This window comes from Drosophila montana, unplaced genomic scaffold, assembly GCF_035044405.1.
Source record: "Drosophila montana isolate Dmon_TW-CO22-7 unplaced genomic scaffold, ASM3504440v1 contig_1505_1, whole genome shotgun sequence".
Classification (NCBI taxonomy): Eukaryota; Metazoa; Arthropoda; class Insecta; order Diptera; family Drosophilidae; genus Drosophila; species Drosophila montana.
The window spans coordinates 960,196-979,260 of NW_026996452.1; the positions used below are offsets into that span (position 1 = coordinate 960,196).

Here is a 19,065-nt window from a genome sequence, read left to right on the forward strand (position 1 = left end):
GTCAATTCATTAGCTCAAAACTCTTGAGAACTTTTTGACAAAACTTTATATTTGCTGAGCAAGCACTTTATTATGCAGCAGCAAAGAGAAATGTAAATTATTCTGTTGGCAGAGTAGAAGAAAATTTTTTTAAAAATGCAACGAAAATTAAGTTTGCCCAAAGTTTGTCATGGAAAATAATTTCGCATTTCGTAGCACACTTTTTGGAGCTGCAGCGTTTCATTTGGAAAAGACAAAGTGAGAGCCAAGCGAACGGCTGAAGTCTAAGCAAATAGTCAAAATCCCGTGCCCCACAACCCGCGCCACTTACGTCTTATGCCCCAATCCATCATTTTGTTGCTTTTGTTGTTGGTGTCGGAAACTAAATGCCTGGCGTTGTTCTTGTTGTTGTTGTTGTGGTTGTTGTTGTTCGGTTGCAACTGGACGGCAAGTGGGCAACATTAGCGCCAGGACAAGCTTTGAAATGCCGGACAGGAACCGGCTGCGACTAGGCAGCAATCGGAACGATTTCCTTCAAAGCTAACAAAACGCACTTTGTGCGACAAGAGTAACACGAACAAATTGAATTGAAGCGTTTCTAATTTTGACAATTTTATGTATGCCTCAAGGAGCCGCCGGGACACGCAAAGGAAACAGAAACACGGCACAGCACACAGCGCACAGCACACAGCACGGCTACAACAACAACGACAACGACAACAACAACACAAAAACTGTTGCCGCCGCTAGGGCGCTCGTCGCTTTGCCAATTGCGATGCCGATTTCAATTGCGATTCCGATTCCGCTTCTCGATTTCCCGGGCTGTGCTGCTGGCCCGAGCAGCATTTACTTCATGACTGAAACCGAAACCCAAACCGAAAAACTGAACTCAAGCGCACAGACACAATGCGCTGCCGACGCCGACGCAGGCAGCGACAGCGAAGTGTGACTGTGACGGCGCCGAATGTGCATGGTGCAGATAACAGTGGGAGCTGCGAGCAGGTGGAGAGCGTGTGAAAGAGAGAGAGAGAGGGAGAGAGAAGGCCACGACAGCACAGGCATGCTTCGGCACTGGAGCAGTCGAGTCGGGTGCCACGACATTGACGAGGACGTTGACAACGACAACAGCAACAACAAGTGGAGCGTCGTATTCGAAAAAGTTCAAGTGGTCACTGTGCGAAGGTTGCTCTACTTGCTGCTGATGTTGTTTTTGTTGTTGTTGTCGAACAGGTGGCAGCGTTCGCAATCGAAAATGTAGCCATAAAAAATAGCATTATCCTTAAAGCCATTCGTCAGAGATAACAGAGTCACAAAGAGAGGCAGTTAGAGAGAGCCATCGGGCGATAGAGCGCGAACGAATCTGAGTGGAGCAGGAGCGCCTAATCAAGAATTTGCACAGTGGTTAAACGCAGCCATAAAGCACGTTCAAATTTATTTCACATGTGAAAAACCTAACTTAAATTTGCCAAAAGTCAGTACCACTGTACGGAAAAGAAACAACAAATAAAACGACGACGCAACCAAAATGAAAGTGACGCAAAGAGAGCAGTAAGAGAATAAGCGCTGCTACATCTTGCTTTTACGCTCATCTCCACTCGTTATTGAAAGCACATTAAGAGAAAACAAGAGAGCTAAGCACTAAGAGAGCACGCTCAAGTTAACAACAACTACAAATAGACAAAAGCAATGACATCGAAATGCTGTTAAAATGCCAAAAACAAACCGTTATAGTAAGCAGACAGACAGGCAGACAGCATAGAGAATAGCGGAACGCGCTGACAGAGGGCCACGTTGGTAAAATGGAATTTATAAAATGAAGTTCGAATATGCATTTGCAATCGAAATCAATTGCAGGTGCTTGGTTTATCAAGTGTGTTAGATACGAACGAATAGCACATTTGTTCTTTTTATTTATTGTACATCTCCCAACTGTAATATTAGCTATCCACTTTAGCGGGCCTTCACTGTACTGATGTATATTTAAAGTCCTTTGGGCAGTTGAACCCAAATGGATTGTTTGGCTGCTCAAATAAGACAAAAAAATGTTTAAGGAAATTGCGACGTTTAAGTGAAATTTATTAGTGCGCTCCTAAAAGAAGCAGCCCAAATGAGCCAGGCAATTAAGACAACGCGGCAGACAGAGACGCAGGCAGCGACAGAGGCAATAAGTGGGACAGGGACAGGACATGAAATATTTACACAAATGCGGTCGCACTTACATTTTACACCTTTTGAATTGCACACGCAGCCCAGCAAGAAAGAGAGGCGGAGAGGTGGGCAGGCAGGGAGGCAAAGCATGTGTGTGTGTTCGCGAGTGTGGAGAGCAGCAGCCGCAGCAGCGCTGGCGGCAACATGTGGCTGCTAAGTGGCTGCGCTGCCAGCCTCAAAACTTTGGCTGTGTGCGTGTGTGTGTGTGTGTGTGTTTCTGTGTGAATGTGTGTGTCAGTGTGGATGAGGCCAACATTTCCGGCCGCATTTTTTTTTTTGTCCTTATTTAAATGTCATTTATGTTTGTCGTTCTACTTAACTGTTGTTGTTGGTAGACATTGAATTCCCAGCGGCCTTTTTGTGTAGAAAGTTTGTCATTTATGTAAATGAATGTGGATGTGTGTGTGTGTGCTTGTGTCTACGTATCGCCTACGTATGCTTTGTCTGATGTATACATGTGTCATGAATTTTTTCTTGTGTCCAAAGTTTTGTTGCCTACTTTGAGGCTGGCGGCGCATTCTTGACACGTCCTTGCACGTAATTCGTGCAAAAAAAAAATATTCTAAATCAGAGATGTTGTAGCCAACAGTCAATAAAAAACTACTCGGACACAAAAATTGATATGGGTATTCCATGCAATTCGCTTAAATTTAATTATTTATGTAGTTTTTTTTTGGCACATTTTATTTTATATTTTTTAATTCAGCTTTTGTAACTGTAAACTATGTGAAAAATTTCAAACAGGTTTGTATACTTTCATGTACTAAAAGCTTTGGTGTGATACTTTGGTGTACTAAAAGCGTATTTCATCGAGCTTTCGTTCAGCCTAGTTCGTTATCCTTGCCCTGCGGGTTTGTGTACTGGCTAAGGAAATAACTTAAATATTGTTCGTATTCTACATATTTACTGTTTTATTCATTTTTTAATAGAAACTAAATGAATGATAATTTCCATTCTTATTGCAAGAATTTTACCACTCGCAATTAAAGTTCCACAATTCTTAGATGAAGTTCTGTATTTAAGTCTAGTATTCAGGTAAAAAAAAAATTTATTTAGTTCGTGGGTTTTTGAAGTTTTTACTTGAACTTTCTATCATTTCTTTCTTTAGTTTGTATCATTTGTAACAGTTTATCTACATTGTACACTCACGTAGCCTTTCACATAGTTCCTCTCTCATCTTATCAGCTTTACTCTAGATCTTGATGTATTGAGCAACCAATTTACAACGTTTTTCTTTATCTATTTTCGTTACAAATTTCCCGCTCTGTCGCAACACTTTGCACTGCCAGCAAAGAACTGAAACTAGTTTCAAAGTTCTACAAAATGTCGTGATATTCGGAACAAGAAAATAATAAAATAGCAACAGTAACAAGTCGATGTTCTTTTTTGTTGTTGTTGTTGTTGTTGCTGCTGCTGTCAGTCAGCATAATTATTGATAAAACAATGCCAATATTTATGAATGAGCTGCCCTCTCTCTACATGTTTCCCATCCAGGAGCTGGCACACTAAGTGATTTCTAATGACCCACAAGCAGGCAAAAAGGATTTCGAGCTGCACTCACCGCGTGACGTCGGATGATTCATGAGTATTGATAAGGGGCACTCGTCGTCGTCAAGTATGTACTCGGTTCCATCGCTGTTAACCTAAGGAAATGGAAACGAAGAATGAGTACGCATGCCTCAACAGTGAGTATTCAGATCTATTCAAACCTGGACGAGGCAATAGTGCAAGGGATCGGCCTTCTCGAGGCCATATTTGCTGAGCATTTCCCTGACAACCGCCTGGGCGCAGTCGCGTATGGAGAGCAGCAGCGTCTTGTAGGGCACATCCTGGCAGAGGCTCTCGCCGTAGATTTTCAGGGTGCCGCCCGTGTCGGGTCCGCCGTCGCGTGATCGAAACTGTTGCAGCTTCTTTTCGAGCTTTTGCTGTCGCCGTCGCCGCATCACCGCCTCCGGATTTGAGATCGAGCGTGTGAACGACGTTTCCGGCAGCTCTGTGTACAGCTTGCCGGCCACCGCATCCCCAGCATCGCCGCCGCTGCCCGCGCCGCCTGCCGCGCTACCGTTCATGTGAGCTGTGCCGCCAGCGAGGCTGCCGACGCCATTGCCCATGCCCAGCTGGCTGCCATTGGAGAGCGGCACATCGGAGCTGAGCTTCGCCAGCTTATCCTTCTTCTTCTGCTCCTTCTTCTCACGCTTCGATAGCTTGCGCTTGAAGTTTAATTCCGACTGCTCAATGGGCTGTAAGAATCGAAGATTTGTTTAGATAAAAGCCAGAAGTTTTTGTTTGTGTATTTATTCAAAACGGAACCTACCGTCGTCTTCTGATCGATATTCTTTAACAAGAACCGACCCTCGCGATCGTCAATATGCCAATTGAGCTGGACGAGCAGCGGCTTCTCATCCGCGTTGAGGCGACGCTCCTCGCCATTCGCGTGCACCTCGTAGAGGGCGTAGTTGGGCACCGACAGCATTCGCATATCGGGCCGAAACTTTTCGATTAATGTGTCTGCAAAATGGAAATTCGAATTAGAATAAGAATTAGAAGTAGACGAAAGCAAATGCCTCGCGACTGACCTATGACATCTGTGACTGTGGCATCGCTGGCAACGCGAATGCATTTGGTGGCCACCTTCTGTCCGGCATCTTGAAAATAGAAGCGCATCACGCCATGGAAGAGCAGATTCTGTATGGAAAAATGTTAGTTTAGTTAGTTTTCCAGCATGAACTGCACTTGGACTCACCTCGTCTGGTTCGGATAGCGCAAAGAGATCCAATCGATTGGCATTCCATTGCTGTATAACTGAACGTACTGCCTCGCGATCCAACATTTTCTTATCATGTGACATACCGAGAGAGGATGACAGAAAGTTTGGGTGGGTGGTGGTAAACAGAGAGAGCGAGTGAGAGAGAGACAGAGAGAGGTAATATGGAGTTTTTGGAATGTTTATCGTATTTGTGACTCCAGTGTGACGTCGTTTATCTGTTGCTGCAGTGTTCCTCCGGCTAACTATAAAAACAAAACGAAACAAAAAACAAACACACACAAATGGGTTAAAATTAGTTTCTAGGTTTACAACTTCCACGAGGCATCGTAAAATTCAAGTTGCACTCGCAGATGCGTTCTGTTTCCGCTACAGTGGGAAATTAGCTGGAAATATCAAAAGTCAATTTGGATATTTTAGGTACATATATGATATCATTATATCATGTTATTAACTTTACTGAAAGCCCCTAAGAGTCCATTCGCATGGCACATGCTGTTTACATTGTGTCGCCAATTAGGTTCCCCTCCCCACCTCCGGCGAACTCTTCTGACCGGTGACCCCAGACGTAAAACAACTTCATCGGGGCAGAAAATGTTCAACACAAATAACCTCAAGTTGCTTTCAGGGCGTGGCATAAACGCTCAAAGTTCATCAGTAAAAAAAAAAACGAAGAAGAAGAAAAAAGCGGAACTATGCCTGAAACGATCCCCTCCTCTTCTCCAGCCGTTCTCCCCGTCTAACTGCTTTATTTCTTGATATCTGTGGCTGGTCTTGGCTCTGTCTGCTTTCTCTGCCTCTTCTTCTTATGCTTCTATATAGTTTTATAACCGTCAACGGTTACGCTTCGCAGAACTCGTCGTTAGCTGCACACAAAGAGGTAATAGTTGAGGGGTGAAGGGTGAATAAAAAAAATGACATAATGAAACATATAACTACAAGCCCCATAAGAAAACTTTGAAGTAAAACAATTTTTGTACTAGGCGAGGGCGAGGGCGTATTGTCTGTTGCAATTTTTGGTGTTGCCCCGCAACGGACTTGCAGGAACCTTCCCTTTTCATGGCCCATGACCAGCAGGACGAAGGAACTGCAGCAGTGCGTAACCAGCAATGGTTTTTATACCCTGTACTCATTGCACATGCAATCGTAATGCTAAATGACGAGCATATTTTTAATAGTTCGTGTTTTTATGGGTATGTAAGAAATTACGAAAATATATTCAACAAATATATATATTTTTATTATACCAAGATACAGGGTATATTCTAGTCGAGCGTTTCAAGCAGTTTCTATATGTTTTGGTATTTTGCTTGGCTTGGTTTTGGATTGCATTTCAATGCCTGATGTTTGGCTAGTCACAAGAGTCGGTTGCTGGGCAGCTTTTGAGGGTTGTTTGGGGGTTGAAATATTTTGAGGATTCGTTTATTTTATTTTGAAATGTTTTATGATTTTTGCAAATTCCAACACTAGTTTATAATTAGGTATAATTTTCTCTTAAATTATAGTGCAGTTGTTAAATATTTTAAATTTCTCGCAAGGCTTCGCTAGTGGGGGGCACTGATAAACCATCAGCTGGGAATGTTTTTTGAATTTGTTTGGACTATTTTACAACATTATTAAAAAGACATAAAAGTGACACTTAACGAGCAGAGTCAACAAACAAACAACTTGTTGTTATTGTTGTTTGTGCACTGAGCCCAAAGATTGCGCTTATTGATAAAGATTGTAAGTAAGCCGGAAAACCGCAAAGCAGACAGGAAAAAAGCAAACGAGCGGAAAGAAAAAAAGAAAAACTGTCGCATGATAAATAGACAGACAGATAAATATATAAAATAAAAGTACCGCAACACAAGACAAGACAAGGCGAGGAACAAAGGCCTCGTTGCCAGAGGTGAATGTCCCTCTGTTAGCATTGGGCGCCAACTCGGATTGGGCCAAGTCAAGAGCACCTGCGCACTGCAAGTCACGATGCCAATATAAATATATATATATATTATTAATATACCAAAAGAAATTACCCAGTGTTGGGCGCTCTTGCTTTCTTTGTGAGTTATAAACAAACAGAAATAAAAATTGAGAATCGCTGCTTGATTTGAGCTGGTGACCTCCCCTTTATTAGTCCGACTTCCAGCTAAGTCACGCACCTTCTCATAGTCCGTCAGAACAACATTTATGTGTGTTTGTGAATCTGATAAACAGTTGCAGCGGTTGGCAGCAGCACTTTCCATAATCAGATAACTAATTGAATTAGTTGCCATTGAGTGGCGCCTAATTAAAAAACAATAATAAAAAAAAACAAATACAGTAAGTCAAGTACAACAACAGCAAAGCGCATCTGCCATCCGCTCAATGACAGCGCGTAAAATGTGCCTCAATCAGCAGAGTCAAAGCTGGGCCAAGTCTCGCAATGTGACAACATCTTTAGTCATGACACAAACCTTTGCGCCTCTTCTCCAGCCCCTGCTCTGTTGCTCGTTTGCTTCTCTGCACTGTTTTGCTTTGATGTGTTTTTCTGTGGCTTCTTCTCTTTTGCCGGGTTCTAAAAACCAGCCTGTGACACTTTTGCACTCGACCAACCAACAACAGTCAGCAGAAAAAGATAAGCACGCGTGCTCGACTGGCAGATACTCTACACAAAGATAGATGGCTTGCAACATTAGATTAAGTAAGAGGGAAAAAGAACAAAATTTAAATGAGAGAAAAATAAAAAGAATGTTAAGAGAAAAAGGAGTGAGAAAGAAGTCGAGAGAGTGTATACACTAAGCAAAGAAAATTGTTTCTTTCTGTCCCTTTTAAGCCGTCAATACCGCCATGAGAATCGCAGAGAAAGGCGACATTTGATGTTTTCTGTTTTTATGTACAATTATTCTGCGATTTGACTATATGCTTGAATTTGATGGCGCTTTGTATTTGCAAATCGAATGACACAGCTGGTGAGACTCTGCTTTGAAAGGGCATTTGAAAAACACACAACACTTGGCTTTATAATCCAATTTAACAGGCGTCGTTTGCCGGTCGACGTTTGTAAAAAATTGCTGGCGACATTTTTATGAAAAGTGTATATATACATATATGGGAGAGATATGTATGTATATATATGTATGTATGTATGTATGTAGCTTTGAAAGTATCTTATTTTCTTGTTATTTGCGATTTAGCCAAGTGTAACTGTTGTTGGCGCTTTGTTGTTGGCTTAGCGATGCTTTTGTTGTTTCTCTGGCCAAAATAAATATAAACACAACTCTTTTATTTTTTACCTTCGTATGTGAAACCAGAAAACTTAAAAACAACCGGCGAATGCGAATCGGCGTCAAATGGCATACCATAGTGGTTGTTGACTCTTTTTTGTTGTTGTTGTTGGTTTACATACCCTATATCCACTGTAATCGGGTATGTTAGTTTTGTTGAAATATAAGTGGCAAATGGTAAAACCTTCCACATATTTGAATGTCATTCTAAAGCACTGAGAGTTTCATAAAGACTCAAGACATTTACACAGTCTGGAGCTCAGTAGAGAAAAAGTGTTGTACAAATTCATGCTACGATGCTGGAAAAGGGTAGCTTCTAGTCAGGCACTCCCGGCTGTTAGCACTATTGTTTGTATGTTTGTTTTTGTAACATGCCCAACGCTTTTTGCCATTACCTTTTTTAGCCCAGCCACCAAACACAGATGAGCTTTTTAGTCAGCCGCAAATATGAGTCAAGTTTTCATTCCGTTTCTGTTGCTTAATTGGTTACTGGAATTGGGTTGAGAGCAAAATTTTAATGAGCCCCAGCCCCAGTGTGTAGAACAATCATGAATCAACGGGGGCAAATGAAATGCGGCGGCGTAGTTGGATTTGAATTGAAATAGATGATTGTGCCCAACAGGAAGGAGCATGCATGCTAAGTAACGATCGTGACTAATTCGTGAAGATCAGCCCCGTTTCGGTCATTGTCAAATTGGACACAGATTCAACAAGAATCAACTGTTTCGAGAAGTTCAATGAATTTCTAATTACCATTTGTCACGATCTGTCGTGATCACACCTTTAAAATTACATTAAAGTTACCTAAATACGTTAACAACAGGCCTATCAAGAATTATTCACGAATTGTGCGTGGACAGGAAAATTGTGGTATGATTTGGATTTGGACTTGAACAACAATTATAATTAGTATAAATCAGGCTTGATTTCAAATAATTTTTATACAAAAAAGTTAAATATTACTCAGGTTTTAATTCAGAAAGCATTTGTACTTGAATTGATTAAAAAATTTTGGAATTTTCACACCCCTTCGTTGTAATTACGCTATTCTGACGGACATCATAATTATTGTCGTTGATTTCAGGAACTACAAGCTAACCTAATTGCAACAAATTGAACCAGCTTCTGGCCTGAGGCACAGCCCAAAATGAACATGATTATGTATGCCACAACTAGAGCCAGGGAGGGCAACATCAACATTTCGTCGTCAGCCTCAATCAGATGCCGCGCCCCACACGGGCTTTTGCTCCTATGCATACTTAATTAGTTGATTTCCCATAAAGTCGACGCTGTGAGAATGTGCACAGAAAATGCTAAATACTCATATACGATATATGTATATTAAGATTATTAAGCCTACGGTATGAAAATCAAATAATCAAAGTAAAAAACAAATAATAATTATTATACGCGCATGCAAAAATGCGCAGCGGAGTGAGAGGGAGAGAGAGAGAGAGCAAGTGGGCGATTGAGCGATAATTTGCATATCAAGCATGGGACGCATTGCTCATACGCCGCATGGGCTGGCTTTTCTTTTTTTTAATTTGCGTGCAACGAATTCGAATGAAAGAAACAAATAATAATTTGGGCAAAAACAAAAAAATAAATGAAATGAAATGAAATGAAATGAAATATATATAGATGACCAATCCATAAACGGAAACTATTAATCAACTTTCACTTGTTTGTGTGTTTTTTTCCCTCAAACTTTAAAGCCCAGTTTGTTTTTTTTTTGTTTTCTAACCTTATTTGGCCGTGTTTATTAATGAAGCAGCCAATTTTGGGCCAATGTTTGTTTATTTGATGTGTGTTTCATTTGTTGTTAATTTGCTGCTCGTCGCTTAACAGAGTCAACAGGTTATTGACTGATTATGCTTATGGCTTTATCTATATGCCATTATCTTGACTTCGTCTCTTGATTGCCAGGCCCGCTTATATGTATATATTTCTGATTACAGGTTGCAAATAGAACGAAAGAACACACTTGATTTTTATCTAGTTTTAATTTGTCATTTAAATGCTGTTTTTTGTTGTCACACGGCACGTTTTGCATAGATTTTTAAGCATAGATATGTATATATATATATATATATGCATAATATTATAGCAAATGCTAATATGTTATCTTATCTGTTGAATTGGCATCAAAGTTTTCAGTTTTTGTGGTTTTCAGGCCAATGTTACGAGCGATAAACAGTTTCCATTGTTGAGGTAGCAGCTATGCAACAGGTTTCTTCTTTAACTTTACAAGTCGATAGAAAAACTCAAAACAAAGCTTCAATTCCCGTTTTAAACAAAATTGTCTAAATGTTCTCTTTTTAGTTATATTTGAGCTGTATTCAATGTGGTTCAATGTGTGCTCTATATGTAAAATTGCGCAATTCGCAGAAACGTGATGTCATAGCGAAACGCAACTGAATCGAAACAAATGTTTTGCATTTCTCGCTCTCTCTTATGCAACTTTCATGGCAATCACAATATTCATGCACATATTATTTAACAGAGCTTTTTAACCAAATCGTAAACAAAGAGAAATTTTTTGTTTACGTTTAATTATAAGTGCGAACTTTAGTTGACATCAAATAAACAGCCAGAGAAATAGCTCAAAGCTGGCCTAAGTTGATGTTGTTGTTGCAATTTAACATTGTCGTTGTTGCTGCTGCAGTCTAATTAGGCCAGGAAGCAATCTAGGCGGTTAATAGCGTTGCCTGCACTTGGTGTAATGCGACGACACGCCACTTAAAATAATATGGTGGTAGCAGCTATATAGAGACTATATAGTAGGCAGAGCCCCTAGCTATTAGAAGTCAACTTTGGGTGCATATTTAATGTGGGAAAATCATAAGGTTTGTTAACTGTCCGGAACTCGCTTTGATGTTGATTACCCGCCAGCCGGCAGGCGGCAGACAGCAGCCAAATGGCCGGGCACTTATAACCTAATGGCAAAATATATCCACATAGATAGTGCCAGTATGAAAGCACAACTATTGCCCATATAACTCGGGGCACTTCTTGGAAATGCGCAACTTTCACTGCGCCAAACAACGCCCATAAAAAGACCCAAAGAGCAGACAGATTTAACCACAGCAAGTCGGCGATAAAACAGAGAAAGACCCAGAGACGGAAAGACTGACAGACAGACAGACGGGCAGACAGACGGGCAGTTAGACAATGCGACAATTGACAATCGGCAATAAAATTTCAATTAACGTGAAAATGTCAAATGCTTGAGAAAATGAAATAAAGACAAATAGACATTACGCAGAGGCGCAAGTGAAAATCAAGTGAAAACAAGAAAGAACAATTAGCTGCGTAAAGCCGAAGCCTATATACCCTTGCACACACACAAGCCCCTCGTTAAAGAGGTTGTAAGATTAAGTAATTCGATTCTGCCGGCAACAATATTGCGAATCATCAAATAGCTAGACGACTGAGATACCCTTTGTAAGAGAATATTATGTGAGAAGCTATACACATATAATAAAACTGTTTGCATTTGTTATTTTAATGTGCATTTCAAAAATGTTTGGGCATATCAACTAGAGGGAGCTGCCCCTCATTTGACAAATCGCTGCCTGAAAGACGCGTGTTGGCCCGTCACTCAGTCAAGCCAATGTGAATCATAATGTATATAGCTATGCATACATATATGCAGGCATACATATATGTATATCAAATCGCAACCGGTTAGCCGGCCACCCAGGAGGAAAGAGGGGGGCGTTGAGTTTTGTGGAATGTGCAACGCTTGGCTGGGGCATCAGTGAATGCCTCAGATGTGGCATGTTTAATTCATATGCAACCGACTTGTTCATTGCGCAGTCGCAACTGTCAACTGTGCACATTGACCAATAGATAAATGGATCCCTCCGACCACTCGGAAAGCATTTAATAGCTGGCCAGATTTTAATGCATAATTATGTTTTACATCAATTAACATTTAATTTACTATTGCTGCAGCAGCTGCAACCTTGGGTCAAGGTTTTATTTTTCATGCCAGCCGCAGAATAAATGTTCAATTCGATCGTTCGGGTGATTACCCCTTCACTTTCCCCCGATCTTTGGCCTCTGTTGTAGCTTTCGCTTTAACGTAATTCGTTAGGGCCTTAGGCCGAGGCCAGTGTGGTAGAACAATTGCGTCTTTACTTGAAAGCCAGTGTTGTAAAAGATTAGCATTTTAGTTTATTTCAAATTGTAATGTTTTCTTTCTCCATTTAGTTCACATAGGTTTCGTTGAAGGAACCTGCTTCAACTCAGAAAACTATTTTTATACCCTTGCAGAGGGTATTTTAATTTTGTCTCGAAATGTATAACGCATAAAAGGAGACACCTGCGATCCCATAAAGTATATATATTCTTGATCAGTATCAACAGCCGAGTCGATATAGCCATATCCGTCTGTCCTTCTGTCTGTTTCTATGCGAACTAGTCTCTCAGTTTTGAAGCTATCCTCACGAAAGTTTGCAGAAGTCCCTCTTTCTGTTGCACGCAGTGCATATGTCGGCATATACCGACTGGATCGGACTACTATATAATATAGCTGCCATAGGAATGTATGTTCTTGTATGGAAAATTGTGTTGTTTATCAAGATAACAATCATATTTTTCCTGTGCGTCTTAGATATAGGCAAAGCATTATAAAAAGGTTCGGTCGCTTCCTTCTCGCTACGACTCAGATAAGTTTAAATAAGAAAGACACTGTGAGTACTCAGTTAACAGCTGTGTTTATTTTCTCAACACTGTTAGTGACAACTTTTTAAAATAATTATCTGTTTGTCAGACCTTATGCACACTTGAAAATATTATCTAAAGTAAATCTTAAGCTTTTGACCAAGCTTTCTACAAAATGATGCAATTTGGGTGTGCAACTCGTAGCAGCAGCAGCTGTTGCTTTTCCTGTTGCAATGTTGTTGACCCACAAAATACGGCACATAGATAAAATCTTTGTAATGACGTGTAAAATTGTCTGTGCAGATGAGCAACAGCAGCCGAAGAGATGCCAAGCGTGAAAATTGCAGCTGTTACAAACGGGATTTAAGGCCAAATAGGTAACAAACACAACAACAACAAGAGGTGCAAACCTCTTGTAAAAATAAAAACATTTTGTAAGGCCCAAACCAAAAAGCAAATAGCCAGAGGTAATCAGCTGGCGCGCCCGCCGCAACGACAAACATCAACGAAATAATTAGTCGAAAGACGGCACTCGAGAAGAACTCAAAAAAAAACCAGCTGATAATAATAAAGATACATTTGCAGACAGACAGACAGACAGACAGGCAGACAGACGCACATTAAGAGTACATTATGCATGCATTTGAGTACTGAGACAAACAAACTCAGGCAGAGAGACCGACGGACGGACGGAAAGATTCTCCTTTTCAGATAAATGGAGAATTGTGTGAAGATAGACCAACTTTATATACATTATGCACATACAAAATTTCGGTACTGCAGCTCAAGTGCTTACTGAGATATTATAGAGCAGCATATTACGTTATTTGAGATAAATAAATTGTAACAAAATCACCAACTCTTATGGACTGTTAAGCCTGGAGATACCAATACAATACAAAAAAAAAAACAAGGCCTCTGCTTTGGAATGTTGGCCTGGTAACTGTCAACTTGCTGTTAACGTTAGGGGTGGAAATGTTACCGCCACACAAAATCGAGCTGAGCTGCGAGAGGCCAGGTATAAAAACCGAACGGACCGGCAAAATCAAGATCATCAACAGGCAGGTAGCTAGGCGCAGGCCACAAAAAGGAGCGCAGCCTAAACGTGAGCGGGAGGGAGATAGAGAGAGACAGAGACAGAGACAGAGAGAGAGAGAGAGAGGGAGACAGATGGAAAGGTAAGCAGGGTCGGTGCACTGGCGCAGAACGTGGTTGTTGGAAAAACAGTTTTTCAGTTTTATGAATAATACCAATTGACAATTTGAGGGCAACATTCCAGAACAGAAATATCAAATAAAAGTACAGTCATTCAAGATGCTCAAATATCGCACCCTGTTGCATAGTGTAGTCCCTTCTTCTTCTTGGCCATTGTGGCACCTTTTGTCGCACTGCTGTCCATCAATCAATCCGTACATCTATCAATCAATCATGAGCCACACGCATGCCGAAAGATGAATATGAAAAGTCAGCGAATCGCTTGTAAGCAAATGTTTCGATTATAATTTCTGAGTGCCGGACTCGCCCTGCAAACCTCCCCACCCCCCTTCCCTCTTTCTTTCCGCGCCCAAAAGATAATGTACCTATTTTTCCTAGACGTTTCCATTTGGTGAGCTGTGAGCTGACGGCTAATGAGCTTCAGTTTTAAAGAAAATCATATATATATGCGAAACTTTAACTACACTGAGAAATATTAATTTTATTATCTTCTTTTCTTATGGAGAATGTAATATTTGATACCATTTTAAAATTGGAACTTCGAAGCTTGTTAAGTATGTATATGAATAACTTGAATTTTTTTGACATGACTTTTATTCAAAGGTGCACTGTACTGCATATTGACCCCTTTTTTTTCATTCTTTAGGAAAAATCGGAGCAAATTAATAGAGGAATTTTAATTCTTGGAGGTAATTTTAAAATATTCATGCCATTAATCCCAGTTATGTGCGCAGAGAGCTCCGTTCCGCAAATGGAGTCAGATGGAACCGGGAGTTCTTTGGGATTTCGTGTAGGCTTGTTTTTGTTGTTGTCGTTGAGTAATGCGAGCCCTGTGTCTGTTTGAGGAATGTGCGGGAAGAGACTCGACCCCAGGGCCGGATAGCCAGTGGGAACTGGGAATGAATTTCATGAATTGACTGGGCAGTCAGTCGGATGAGGGCGTTGTTTATGCAATTGCGGTGTTCCTTCTCCTCACCCCCCTTCAAGCCGCCCGTTCTTGTTGGCGTTGGTTGCTTGGTCAACAACTTTCTCACACGACAAGACGAGTCGAGTCGAGTCGAAACGAAACGAAACGAGAAGAGACGAAACGGGGCACACGATGAAGTAGATCTTTGAAAATGCATGAAACCGCACACGATATGCAAATAAAGTGGAACAATATGTGTACTACATACATGCACATGTACATATGTATACATTTATATATGTACATATAGGCTGCCGACACGGACATTACTTAACAGGCAGAAGAAGAAGAAAAGGCTAAAATACCAATGACATTGGCTGAATATTCCAAAAAAGCATGAAATATATAGACAAATTTTCATGTTTTATTAGCAAATTGTGTCGAAAATCGAAAAGCCATTATATTTGTGTGTATGAGTATATATTTGTATGTGCATGCATGTATGTATGTATTTACGTGTGTATGTATGTGCATAGAAGTATGCATGTATGTGAATGTGTTTGTATGTAAGTATAACATGTACATATGTGAGTATGTTAGTGTATGCATGCATGTATGTATGCATTTATGTATGTGTGTATGCATGCATGTTGGTTTTCTAATACCAAACGCAGGCCAAGCTTTTTGTCGCTGTTCTGCAAATTTAAATAAAACGAATTTTTACCAAGTGCTTTACTCCTCGATTCCCAAGAATTCAAGAAGGCCCTGCAGTTTTTAATGCTTAGCTAGTAGCGTAGTTATTTTTGTTGTACATACATACATACATATATATGTATGCATGTACATATGTATGCATGTACATGTGTATATACATATGTATGTATGCACATATGTATGTCAATATGTATGTATGTACATATGTATGTTTGTAGGTATTCGGTCATATATTCATACATTTACGCATGTATGCATATTTGCATATATACAAAACAAACATGCATACATACATATATGTATGTACAAACAGGCATACATATATAAGCAAACTTAAAGCGTTGCCCAAAAAGTAAGAAACACCGTTCAAATAATTTTGAACAAAAATATTTGAAAATAAGTTTGAGGCCGATCGGATGGCAAACAAAAACAGTTTCATGCAAACGTTTTCGCGATTTTTTCACACATGCGAGTGGAATTTCTACCCCGTCTTAATGTGCACTTTCCTCACATAAGGTAACTACAGCTCTTCACGACTAAACAGTTTTATATATAGAGAAGATATATGTCTACAAAACACAGATCGGGACTCGGACAATAGCTCACGCTGTCGCCAGCTCATGGACAAACATTCAGCTCAAAATCATGGTCAGACGGTAGACAATAAAAAACAAGTTAGCTGAGCTGTTGGCGCATTTGATTTGCAAAACGGGTTTTGCTCCCAGCTTCGAGGGGCGGTCCATGGTCTGCGGCTGGGCGTGGCACTGACCGCACTAAATCAACGCAAATGTCTAATCCATTCGGCGGTCCTTTTCCTTTTTTTTTTTGGATTTTGGTTTGCTAAAAACTCTTCATGTGCATTTCAATTTTTGGGTTTAAGGTCCAAAGTCAAATATTCCGTTTTTATAGAGCAAGTATTTTAATATACATAGTTACATATACAAGCCATTATTAACCTGCTTTGATCGGGCCAAGTGTTCTTCAGCTTTCCACCCATTCGCTGGACTTTGCAAAGTAAGGTGAAACAGGTCTCATAAAGTTTTTGGTTGTTTGATTTAATTAATTATTCACAATATATTTTTCATTGCTATCAACAGCATTCAGTCATATATTTCCACATGTATTAAGCTCCACCCCCTTCACTTTACAAACGCGTTTATCTAAACACGGAAACCGTTCGTTTTCTTTGAGTTTCTGTTGCTTAAATATTGTTTTTGATTTCGCACGAATTGAACGCAATTAGAAATTCCGCTTTGTTTATAGAACGGCAAAAGGCAGCAGCGGCAGCTGCGCCACCAAAAAGCTCGAATTTCCAGCTAAGGCCCAAGCATAATAAACTATAATTTGTGCATAACAATAAGCCGACAGCGATACCGATTCCGATTCGAAATCCAATTTCGATACCGAAAACGATGCCAAAACGAAAGCAAAAGTAAACAAAGCACGGTCGAGGCAAAAACTCGGCATGCACATGCCAAAAATAAACATTGTGCGAGATTCCGATTACCAATTGCGAAATAGGCACAAGAAAGAGATGGCGAAAATTGGAGGCTGGAAGGGGTTACCATTGTGGTGAGTATCAGCTTCCAAGCTGAGCTAGAAATGCGCTTTAATTATTTCCCATTCCATTCCGCATTCCCTACTCTGTGCTATTTTTAGAATTCTTTGTAATTATTACAATACATACGTATGTGTGTGTCACAGATTGTTGCAATACCTGCGGCACACTAGAAAGTGCGCCCTCAATACAAACACACATTCAACTAACATTTTTTTTGTATTATCAATGGGCAAATATTTGATACGAGTCTAGGCTATGTCGTAATTAGATTAGCTGGCACCTGTAACTACACACATACGCTCGCACGTGTGCCAGTTGCTGTCTGCTTCTGCCTGTTTGGGCGTTTCTTTTTTTTCGATCGTTTGGCCTATATTTGCCGCATTCGCTTGGTTCACTTGATTTGTTTTTCTTTTTTTTTTTTTGTTTTGCTTTTGCGTTTATTTAGTTTGACTTTTTTTCTTGATATTATTTGGGTTTTATTTACCTTTCTGCTTATCATCTGCTCTAAATGCAATTGCATTGTGCGTAATTTTCGTTGTTATCGATGTTGTTTTTGTCACTACTTACGTATTTTTTATAGGCCAATACATATTTGGCTTATCTTTCGCCTTTTTGGGACACGAACCACTCTTGTGTCGCATTATTGATAAGGCCAAGATTACAGAAAGCGAACCCAAAGTCTAGATATGACAAATATACGCCACATTGAATGAACGAGCTTTTAATTAAAGTTTTTCTCATTCTAAAATTCGAGTAAAGCAGCTAAGGCTGGGCCTTTTTCCAGCCAAAGCCCAGCTAAGCTGAACGACTGTGAGTCATGCAGCGAGCCAAAGTACAAAGTTCAGTTTGCAAAGCGCAAAAAAGCAAAGCAAAGCATAAAAAATCCAAGGCGCCAAAACGTACATAGCTGTAATTTAGCGTAAAATACATATACTTTAAACAAGACAGCAGCAAAACAAGCTTGCAGAAACCGCCAGAAAAAAAAACATGCTGCCTGCAAAAAAATAAAGCCCCATACATAACTCTATTCCAGTGTTGCCGCTTTTTTTTGTTGTTGTCAAATATGGCTTGTTGAAAATTGCAATTGCGAAAGAAATTTGAAAGGAACGTAAAGTTGATATCTATTTGAAAGCCAACCCAAAGTTTCACAAATCTTCAGGCTTTTTTATCACAACAGAATCTCAACTTTTCTCCCACTTCCTTCCCCTAGAACCAGCTTTTTTTCTGCTGCTCAAAAGTTGGCAGCACTGCTCCCACACACACACACACATTGGTGACTGCAATTGTTTTATTGCAGGCGGTGGGCAAGACAACAATGCAATCAGTACAATGACCGAAAGTAGTAGCTAAAAAAGCAAATCCGCCATGCAAAAAGGTAGTCTGCATAACACCCACCGCAGCGTGGAAAACGTAGTAGAATTGAGTAGCATGTAAAAGCTACTCTATGCCAAGTGTGTTTGTGTGTGTATGTGTACTTATTTATAAACCTGTTGTCAAAGAAAATAGCAACAGCAACAAGAATAACAACATGTTGCTGTTCGCTGTTGTAGAGCTGCACTAAAAATTCCGATCTTCCAGTCGTCGGCGTCGTCGTCGTCGCGCCGGCGCTCGGCTCCAATGGAGTGAGTCCCCGCCATAAAGTGCTCGCGAGCGCGGCGGCTGCGCTCAAATAATAAAACAGGTATAACTGTTTGCATGGGTATGCGTGAGGGCATGCGTGCGTGTGAGTGAGTGGAGACTTTAAGAGCTGGGAGCCACAGCAAGCAACATCTTCAACGAAACGGCAGATCAAAATGTACGC

General features: G+C 40.4%; 1 protein-coding gene across 4 annotated transcripts in view; it reads right to left on the reverse strand.

Annotated features, from left to right (window-relative positions):
• Positions 1-19,065, reverse strand: part of cno (canoe) — a 46,996-nt gene that overhangs the window by 26,989 nt on the left and 942 nt on the right. For 3 of the 4 annotated variants that reach the window (XM_064690983.1, XM_064690975.1, XM_064690992.1), the window contains exons 2-6: positions 4,931-5,196; positions 4,764-4,872; positions 4,502-4,695; positions 3,897-4,427; positions 3,749-3,830 (exon numbers count right to left, since the gene is read on the reverse strand). In XM_064690983.1, the coding sequence (XP_064547053.1) occupies positions 3,749-3,830; positions 3,897-4,427; positions 4,502-4,695; positions 4,764-4,872; positions 4,931-5,035 (1,021 nt within the window). In that variant the 5' untranslated portion in view covers positions 5,036-5,196. Of the gene's footprint in view, positions 1-310; positions 348-3,748; positions 3,831-3,896; positions 4,428-4,501; positions 4,696-4,763; positions 4,873-4,930; positions 5,197-19,065 lie in introns of those variants that run through there. The other variant, XM_064691000.1, reaches the window with a different exon arrangement.